The sequence below is a fragment of the Periplaneta americana genome, chromosome 1 (genome assembly GCF_040183065.1).
Source record: "Periplaneta americana isolate PAMFEO1 chromosome 1, P.americana_PAMFEO1_priV1, whole genome shotgun sequence".
In the NCBI taxonomy this organism is placed as follows: domain Eukaryota; kingdom Metazoa; phylum Arthropoda; class Insecta; order Blattodea; family Blattidae; genus Periplaneta; species Periplaneta americana.
In genome coordinates, this window is record NC_091117.1 from 190,547,274 (window position 1) to 190,557,927 (window position 10,654).

Here is a 10,654-nt window from a genome sequence, read left to right on the forward strand (position 1 = left end):
CAACACACTTCACTGACACAACATAATTCTTCACTGATACAACACTTCAATAACAACATATCATTTACACCCTTTAAATACTGTGTATAATTACCGTTCATTAGTAAGGTCCTTAAGCCTATTTTTAAATGCATTTTTGGTTGTTGGTAAAGCCTTTAGTAAGTCTGCAGGTAAAGCATTCCAGTCCCTGATAGTACGATTGAGAAAATAAAACTTTCCAGTGTCCGTCCTCTGCCTTCTTTCCCTCAATTTATATGAGTGGTCGTTCCTTGAAGAGTAATTTGGCGGCTGCAACCTATTTTTTATTTCTCTCCAGGCAGGCTCACCTCTGTATGTTTTGAACAGTGCGCATAATCGAATTCGCGTTCTCCTGTCCGTGAGTGTGTCCCATTTTAATGGTGAATTTTTCCGACAACACTTAAGAGCCCGTTTTTGAATCTTTTCCAGTGTCTTAATATGTTCTAATCTGTAAGGATCCCAACATGCAGCACCATATTCCATTACTGGACGTACTAGTGATTTATATGCAATCTCTTTGGATTTATCAGAACCTTAAATGGTTGTTTCGTGGAACGTTTTCAATAAGATGCCGTTGAATCTATGGTTTGAAAAGATAATGGAATGAGGTAGTTTCCCATTATGTTTTATATTAGCATGAAAATCATTATGAATTATAGGGAAATAGTGGGAGTGCTCGTGTGTAACAGTACTTTTTAAATACAATGTTGACTCTGTTTTCAGGCTCAGAGAAGCACGACCGCAGCGCCTCCTCCGCCCCCAGTTGGCGGCGGTCGGAAGAGGAAGCGTCCTCGACCCCAGAGACCAGTTGAAGACGACAGGCGGTACCCAGCCTCAGTGCCGCTGGACCAAGAAGAGCCCCAGGTGGAAGCAGATTTGAAGCCCCGACCCTCTGCGTCGGTGTACGACAGGCCGCGCGTACCCCCCAAGATTCGGCGCCCCGTGCCGCTCAATGAGCGCGACAAGTACGACTACACGACGCGCAAGCCTCCCGAGGAGCCGGCGCCACCCGCGAGATCCAAGGCCCCGGCGCAGGCCGACGACGACTACTACGATGACGAGGAGGAGTACGCTCCTCCCGTGCGAGCATCGCAGGGCGGCTCCAGGGGTAAGAACCCCGAGTACTACCCAGACGATCGCGACATCGTGAGAAGACCGACCATGACGGGAGCTGGCCGTCCTCTGCGGCGCAACCGACCGTCGAGGCGCCGACCTGTGGAGCCTCTGGAGGAAGAGGCAGATGATTACGATGACTATGATCAGAGGCCGCGGCGACCCGCGAGACCGGCGAATGGAGGCCGGAAGAGGCAGCAGCAGGGTGACTACTACCGCCCAGCGGCGCAGACTGAGTACTCTCAAAGACCGTTGCAGAGGGGGGCGCAGGGTTCTAGATACGGCGATGAGGACCAGCCAGTCCCCGCGGCTCGCCCCGCCTATATCAGCACCGCCCCAGGAGAAGGCGGTGGCATGAGGCCAGCGCACAGAAAGAGAGTGCAGCAGGAGGACGAGTACAGGCAAGAAGCACCAGCGTACAGGAGGCCCTCCGGGCAACGAAAGCACGCCGCGCCCCCCAGGCAGCCGGCCTACTCTGACGACTCCGACTACTACGACGATGAAGATCAGCCTGAAGAGCAGCCGCAGCAGGGCTACAGAAGCAGGCAGAAGCAGCCCTCCAGGAGCGGACCCTACAAGCAGCCCGCCACTCCACTGCCACCTCCGTCGTCCACCAAGGCGAGCGTCGACGAAGAGGACGATGAGATAAATCCACCACCGCGGCCCGCTGGCGGCAAGAGGCCTTTCCTGCCAAGCCGAGGCGGAAATCCTACTCTACCACGCGGCTTGCAACCGCTGGGCTCCAAAGCAGCTCAGTTGAGCGCTGATAGAGAAGAGGAACGACCGAGCAGAATTGCTCAACCTTTGGCGTCTGGGAACTCTCGTCCCAAAATAGAAGACGATTATGAGGAAGTTCCAACAAAGCCGAGCAGCTCGCCAAGACCTGCGAATCCCCCTGATATCGCTGACGCTCAGACGTCCAGGCCCTTGTCTCAGAGCAGAGGGCAACCTGAGTCACTCGAAGTGGAACCCCCGAGAAGGGCGCAGTCAGGTAACAGTGAATACAGGAGCAGAGTGGCAGAAGACGCTCAGCCAAGGATACCACCTTCAGCAGCAGGAAATTTCCGAACGAAACAGTCATCTTCGTCAAATGTTGGCGAAACTGCCAGCAGGAACACCAATAACAATGGTAAGTACAGGCAAAGTGTCCCGGAGAGTGTTACTTCAGTGGCGGGACCGAGCACCCCAAGTTACAGAGCGAAAGGAAACGATGGCAGCCTATCATCTGCGAAGACGTCACCCCCTCTTCTGAATCCAAACCGACAGCAAGTTCCAATTCCCGCCAAGAATTCAGACGATGTGAGGAATGTGCCCCCTTCTGCTGTCGCGAAACTGACGCCGGTAGCTGTGTATCGCACACCTGTGAAGATACCACCCAAGCCTTCAGCAGCCCCTCCGCCCAGAGTGCCCGATCTTCCTGCAAGAACGAATTTGGCGGACATCGACGAGTCGGAGTACGACGTGACCTTGAACGATGCGCTGCACCCCACGCTGCATCCCACGAGAAGTATCGCGACCGGAATTGTGACCTTCCCGCAACAGACGCTTCACAGGGTCCAGGTGTTTAAGACTAAGATTGGATCACCAATATCATCTCCATTATCATCATCACCACCTCGCCGCGGAGCCGAGGCTATCAGTAATGACCCCTCGTCTTCTTTGACAGGTGGCCGAGGCTATCTGGTGGGCTCAGCCTCCCAGAGACAAGTAACACGAGCACCTTACTCTTCTTTGTCAGTTCATGCCAAGGAGCCGGAGCTGGTGGTCGTACATACGGATGTGGGAGACGGACAACTGGCTTATCTTCAGCAACAAGGTGATACGGTGCAGTACGCCCCTCAGCAGGTTAGGAAGAGGAGACCTGTGACTTTGTATGAGGACGAACCGCCGTCCCGTGCTGCCAGCACTCCCAGATATACCCCGGCCGAGCCACAGTACCAAAGAGGTGTAGCCAGTCATGATACCCTTCCTGTGTTGGTGGCAGACGATGCGGCTTACAGCCCTAGACAAAGCTGGAGAAGGGAGCCAAATGTAGAATACGGTACACAATACTGAAAAAAAAAAATAATAAAACAGATCCCTTCAGAAATTTTCAGACCATTTAAGACTCGTTAAATTTACATAAGAAGTGGTGAGACATTAATAAGAGGAGAGAATGAATGTTCATACGAACGATCTAGAACTAAATTAAGTATTTGGGGACACTGAATCACTGATTACTGTGAATGAAAGTAAGGACCCTTTTAATCTCCAGTCTGTTGTGTTATGTTACACAGTTCAATTTTATGATTTGTCTCCACAATTATATCAGGGCTACAGATATGTAACTACATAAATATTGAGGCTGAAAAACTTACCAATAACGATTTGGTAATTTTATTAAGTTGCATTTGTATGTACATGTAAAATTATTCTAGAGCGAATGATGATGTTCTGTTGTTCCACATTCCAAAATGCACAGGTTGCTTTGAACACAAATTTTTTGAAGGGTGACTTTGGAATGAAGGTTTTATCTAGGATACAAGATAGTCTGGACAATTCTGCATAATTAGTGGTTTATGTATACAGGAGGCAGGCATTGTACCTTTGTTTCCATTAATGCAAAATATGAGGCATTTGAAGTGTTGTTATAATTAAGTAGAAACTTCGGTCAGAAGACGAGAGCTCAACCTAATGTCATGGCACTTGAGGCAGTCACTTATGACTTGTGTCTAACATTATTTGGTAACTTCAGTTAATTTTATGATTCATAAGATACCGGTATCTTTATCATTTTGGTCCGTGCAATGAGCATCTGTTCTTTTATGAGTGCACCCAGTCGTGGAGTCCCAAGATGTAAAATAATAATTGGTAGTTAAGCAGCAAAGAAAATATTTAAGAAATATTCCTTACCTTGACGAAAACTTACGATAATGATTACGAATAAAATGCATTTGTCCGAGTGGCTGAATATGTTCGTAATTCCAAGCGGAATTATATATAACGTTCTAATAATAAGCAATTTAATACTTTTACTGCAGCAGTATTAAAAATTTAACATTCCGAAGAGCCAAATTTGTGAAAGACACTTTTCAACGGATTTCTTGCAACTTTAAGTTAAATGTTCGTGCCACAATTGGCTGCCAAATAATTTCGAAGGTTTTCAGACATATTTCATATTGCAAAATCGTTTTATTCTTTCTCACTTTAAACAAAAACACCAAAGGAAATTCTGTATTGACTTAACTGCTAATAGTGATTTCGAGTTTTAATTGTTTTCTTCTCCCTAGCTTAACAGGTTCCTATATCACGAACATAGTTGAATTGTTATTGACAAAGGAACTGTTAGTGAGTTCACATCGATACCTTCCTTTAAATAGTGTGCATTGTTACATATCTTGGAGATCTAATGATGTGCTCAGTTTCAAGTAAGGATTCGACAGCTCGTTGTCAGTTCCCTTGTGAGGCTACTTTCGAATTCGTTATGTAGGCCTATATTCGTATCTTTCTAAACAAAGAGCAATTATTAAGAAAGACATCCTGGCTTCATGATAAAATATGCTTCGTTTATGATATTTAATCAAATACATTTTCATAACACGTGCAAAAACTTTTTTTTTTTTAATTTTTAATAAGTAACTGTAAATTTATTATGTACCGGTATACGAGAAAAATTAATTTACATTAAAAAATAAGTGTAAAGAAATAAGTAAATAGGTACCGTACCTTGTTAGTTTCTCCATTAAATAGGCTTACCGGATGGAAAAATGAAATGCAAGACATTTTACCTGAAAATGCAAGATTTTCAACAAAAAAGCAGGACATGATAATGTGGTACGTGACATGAAGCTTATTTTCAATTTTTCATGCATCTTATAATGTAAATTGTTAGTCTCAATATACAATAAAATAGATACAAAGTTGTTAATAACTATTAATTAAATTAACTATTTAACTGTACAGATTTTAAATAAGCTTATACCGTGATACTTCTCTGATGATTCCATATTTGAGCAAGGAATGTTGTCTGTTACTCAGTAAATGCTTGTAGAAATTCACACAAAATAGATGTCATAAATTAAGTTTTACAAACATAATTTGTCTAATGGACTCCAGATACTGAGGGATGATTTTCTCTTTTATCTATTGAGATAAGAGAAGAGCAGGACAATTAAGTAGGTGTAAATTTATTATGTAGGTATACGAGAAAAATTAATTTACATTAAAAAATAAGTGTAGAGAAATAAGTAAATACCATACCTTGTTAGTTTCTCCCTTAAATAGGCTTACCGGTTGGAAAAATGAAATGCAAGACATTTTACCTGAAAATGCAAGATTTTCAACAAAAAAGCAGGACATGATATTGTGGCTCGTAACACGAAGCTTAGTTTCAATTTTTCATACATCTAATAATGTAAATTATTAGTTTCAATATACAATAAAATAGGTACAAAGCTGTTAATTATTATTAAATTAACTATTTAACTGTACAGATTTTAAATAAGCTTATACCTTGTTTAATTTCCTGATATTTGATACTTCTCTGATGATCCAATTTGAGGAAGGAATGTTGTTTGTCACTCAGGAAATACTTGTGGAAATGCACACAAAATAGATGTCTTAAATTAAATTTTACAAACATAATTCATCTAATGGACTTCAGACGTAGAGGGACGATTTTCTCTTTTATCTATTGAGAGGTGACGAAAAAGAAAAGCAGGACGATTTCTGATTCTCTACAATGTCTGGTCAGACACAGGACACATCTGAAAAGTAGAACCTGTCCGGCGAAATTTCGATGTCTGGTAACTCTACCTGTAAAAAAGAAATAAATTTTTGTGAAAAATGTTAAATTATTAGGCTATCATTTGCATTATTTATTATGATACAGATTTTAATGTATATTATTATTATTTGAAAATTGGTGTTAATTTACAAGTTACAAAGAAGCTCGAGGGACTAAGAAATGTTAGAGTTACTTGAGTGATCACTGTTTCTTAGAACCAAGTGACAAAAGGGGAAAGAGAGGTTGATGTAAAGGAGTGTCGTGGTTCTTAGAGGCCCACGTTTGTAAATTTTGTAACATAAGGAACAACGGCATGAGTTTATACAACATAATTATTTATACATTGAGAGTGAACAGAGTTCTTGCAACTTGTGTGCTGTAAAGCTAAATATTCCAAAGGGTTGAGTGGTGATCCCCACAAAATGGCATAGAATTTTATATTCACCTTCAGAATCGTTGTGTGAGTAAAACCAGTAATGAAGAATGGAAGGGATAAAGTACATTATGTTAATTAGGGGCAGAGAGGCATCAGAAAAAAAATCTTACGATATTATCGATTACGAAGTCTATTGCATACTTCGGCAACATTGCCATTCACAGTTAATAAATTACAATCATATGTTCAGCAACCTTCTCTGTTACATTCCTTTCTCGTGACTTGTTCAGTAACTTACGTAGTTTTCATGAATATATTGGCACCGATTAACATATTCATCTTTCAGTCTCATTAACAGAAGAGAACAAATAATTAGAGTTTTTTTATAAAAATACTTTAAGGGGAGACACCATTGATAATCATAAAAATTTTTCAAATAATTTTTATTGGCTATTTCACTTCTTTAGAGTGTACATTATTTTCATAACCCAAATGAATTTAGTTCAATTCTGATTATATATGTTTAAAATTTGTTTTTAAATTAAGACTATAAGGGGACGTGGCATTTAAAGAGCTGTGAAAATAATTTGTTACAAAAAAAAAGTATTTTTTACAAATTTCTGATTACAAATATAGTAACATTTTGTTCTAAAGTTGGCTCCCTCAAGTTACTAGACCTAGATGAATGTAGTGCAGGAGAATTTTAATAAATATGTGTTACATAAATATTAATTTTACTTTCAAATTCATTTTTCCGTAAGTTTATTTTTCTTGATTCAACACCAACTTTTTTATGCCAGATATAATCAATTTGAATTAAATTTTTACTGCAAGTATTTATGAAGTAGCTGCATTGTAAGAAATGCTGCTAGTTTATTGTACTGATTTTTTTTTTCATGAATTATAGAAAAAATTGCATTTTCAAAATTAAAAAAAAAAGTTGAAAATGAATAAATGAGATATTTCATAAAATGAATGCATAGAAATGTCTATCTATGTCTTGTGAATGTAACAAAAAGAAAGTAAGCTTAAAAATTGAGATTTTCTACTGTCTAAAAAAAATTGAAAAAAAAAAATAAATAAATAAAAAATCAAAAGCCAAGAAGATTTAGGAGTTAAAAATTTTGATTTTGTTAGTCCTTAACATAGTAAACATGCTCTTAAAATTTGGTTGAAAAACAATTGATTAGGAAAAAAGTTGTTATTTTTAGTGGAGTATCCCCTTAAAATACTTATTTGAATTCAGGAACATAACAATAACTTGTTTGAAATAATCTTGTCCGTCTGAACAACTATTTCCTAAGAAAAGAAACAATTAATTTATTATACATAATTTTTTTTCATTGTTATGGAGTAATTAAAGGTTCGACAGATATTAGATCCCTTTCAGAACAAAAATAACCCTTCTATTCTATATATTTTATACAAATGAGGCAATTCATATTCAGGAGCTGGCCTCACAACATAGTCAGTAATACTCCATTAATTGATCATTGATTTTATGAAATAGATATACCCAGTGTGTATGATAGTGAGGATACAATTTGTGTCCTGTGATAAGTGACATGAGTATGTCAAAAGCATTGAACTTTTTGTAAAAATGGAAAGTTAAATTAAAAATAGAAAAATGTTTTATTAAAAACTTGTGTTTTGATATATCTAACATACTTAATTGATTACACGAAGAGGGTGTAATTTTTAGACCTGCACTTCTTCTACTTAGTCTCCTCCTCCTCCTAGTTCCTTCGTCTCCTCCTTCTCTTCTTCGTCTTCTTCGCCTCATATTCTTCTCATATTCCTTCCTTTAAGGGACACTAGGATTGAGTTTTTACAAAAAATGGTCAAAAAATCAATTTCCTTTTTCCTTTTACGAAAATATTCCTTGGATACTTAGGAAGTTGATGGTAAGAGATTTGCCTGTACGTCTTCTTTGAGGTTCAGGAGCGATTTTTATATAGATCTACTTCATATGTCAGTATTGTGTCCCTTTTTATAAATTTGTCTTTTTCTCGAAACTACATTTCTTTAGGAATGTAGGCTTTCACGGATCGATGTTATCTGGGCTAAAGGGCCGTGGTCTGTTGGCGCTGTTGCTACCATACGTTTCGTCTGCTGCTCCAGCAGATCATCAGTGGTGTGGCACATGGGAGCGCATAGATCTCCTTAGCATGCCGGGAACAACTGGGACTGTGGCACCTTACTCTTAAACACCCTTAATCTCTATTCCTCTCTCAAAGTGAGAGTCCAAGTTTCACAACTATACAGAACAACCGTTAATATAACTGTTTTACAAATTTTAACTTTCAGCTTTTTTGAGAGCAGACTGGATACAAAAACTTTTTAACCGAATTGTTAAAACATCTTCAATATTCTTAATGTATCCAGCTGTTTACTGACAACATAAAGTCCATTGTAGTCTATTCAGTTGTTGTTTTTCACGAGAAATGAGAGGTATTTTGATCGGTGTTCATTATAGATGCCTGTTGCTAGTAGCCAGAGGTGGGCTGTAGTCAATATATATTGCAGGGCTGTGTCTTCTGCAACTGGTACTGATGATTTTAATTTACTTCTTTTGTGGTTTATGGATGGACAGTATAGAAGAATGTGTTCCAGATCTTCATCATGATTATTACACCACAAACAAGTAGGATTAAATGTTAAAACATGAACACACTTCTTCATAAAAGAATATGTAAAGGTGTAGGCCAACCTTGCAAAATTGTGGCACACTTTTAGGCGAACAGCTTCGGTATTCCACATTGGCAACCCTGGTTCGAACCCCAGCTGGTACAGCGGTATTTATGATGGACAAAGATTGTAGTTTATGAAACTCTGGTTTCCCTACAGTCCAGTGGCGTAGCATGGAATTTTGAGCAGGGGAAGCTAACTCAAGTTGTCTTTCATGCAATATGAGAAAACGTATTACAAAAATAGTCTTAAAATAAATAGTAGTCAATTTCAAGTCAGCAGTCTAAGATTGGTTGAAACCTCGTAAGTAACACCAATAAGGCATGACCTCAAATGATACGTAGTAAAATATGATTTCACGGTTTATACATGTCTCTAACAAATAGACACGTATACGTATAACATTAGCTCACTCCCTGTCATGCTTAGAGAAATCACAATATTAGTAGGCCTATCATTACGTAAGTATGCGTCTGTCTTTTGGTTGTGTCCTTCATTGACAGCAAGGGAGTCGGTCATTTGTTTTTTAAATCACACTTTTGTTCGTAAGTCAGTCTTGATAATACAATTGTCCTAAAAAAATTCAAGTAAATTAGTGTCAGGAACTGTTATTTCGCTCATTATTTATTATATCAGCCACAATTCACACTAACACTTCAACTGAACACAACTGACGAAAAGGGATAACTCGGAAACTACTTATTTTAAATATTAAAGCTAGCTTCTTGCGAGCCTTGCGTAGTTTAGTTAGAAAGGGATGGAAAATCTGCGGGATGGATTACACACAAGAAACCAGTCTGCTTGAAAGCTGGTGTGTGCAGGCTTCTTGTTTACTGCTGCATCACAAATCATCCTGAGCTGCCGCATCACAATATTTAACGCGTAAATATAAATTCTATTAAAATTAATAAATAATTTTCTCCATAAACTGCAGGTTTATTATGAAATTATTATTAACTGGGGAAGCTAAGCTTTTTAACTTACATTGACGCTACGCCACTGCTACAGTCATTCCACCATTGACTCATTAATAATCATGATATTATTCTATGTTATGCTGTGTTGTTCGTCTCCTATAGGGCACTGAGGGCAACACTACGATAGCAAAAAACTGCATATTTGGCGCGTCACTCATAAATGGGGATGGGTGGGTGAAAGATGCAAAATCAACATATTTTGCAATTTTCATAGAATTTTTTTTAAATATTATTTATTAAATTAATAATAATATTTAAACTAAATTGTTATTACTATATTTGAGTTAAGATAGGCAGCAACAGGGAAACAATTAATTGTAGTAATAAGTTACGCACATTGCGAGTTTCACAGAAAAATATTTTAAAAATATTATTTATCATTTTATTAATCATTACTTATTAATTTAAATCTGTTGCAGCTGAACGTTACTTTCCTCAGTACAAATCAATTTTTTGAAGCAACAGAGAATCATTTGTGTTTTCAAACTATAAAATGATGACTGTTATATACTGTAATGGGAAGAATTAAGTGGGCAGTTCAAGTCCACTAATTCAGGTGAGTTTTTCAATATTATGGGCCGTATTCATAGACATTTTTAGCGCGGGCTTCTGGTGGATGATCAGCGTTTTTCGTATTCATAAACCAGTGTTAGCGATGGGATATGATTTGAATTCTGTACAAGTAAAACCAGTGGATAGCCGGGACTAACTTAGTAC

The 10,654-nt window shown here is 38.6% G+C and overlaps 1 protein-coding gene across 3 annotated transcripts in view; it reads left to right on the forward strand.

Annotated features, from left to right (window-relative positions):
• LOC138705777 (uncharacterized) overlaps positions 1-7,935 on the forward strand; it is a 189,495-nt gene extending 181,560 nt beyond the window's left edge. The window contains exons 7-8 of one of the 3 annotated variants that reach the window (XM_069834433.1): positions 742-2,260; positions 2,798-7,935. In XM_069834433.1, coding sequence (XP_069690534.1) covers positions 742-2,260; positions 2,798-3,186 — 1,908 coding nt within the window. In that variant the 3' untranslated portion in view covers positions 3,187-7,935. Of the gene's footprint in view, positions 1-741 lie in introns of all 3 variants that reach the window. The other 2 variants (XM_069834424.1, XM_069834416.1) reach the window with 2 other exon arrangements.
• The last annotated feature ends 2,719 nt before the right edge of the window (positions 7,936-10,654 follow it).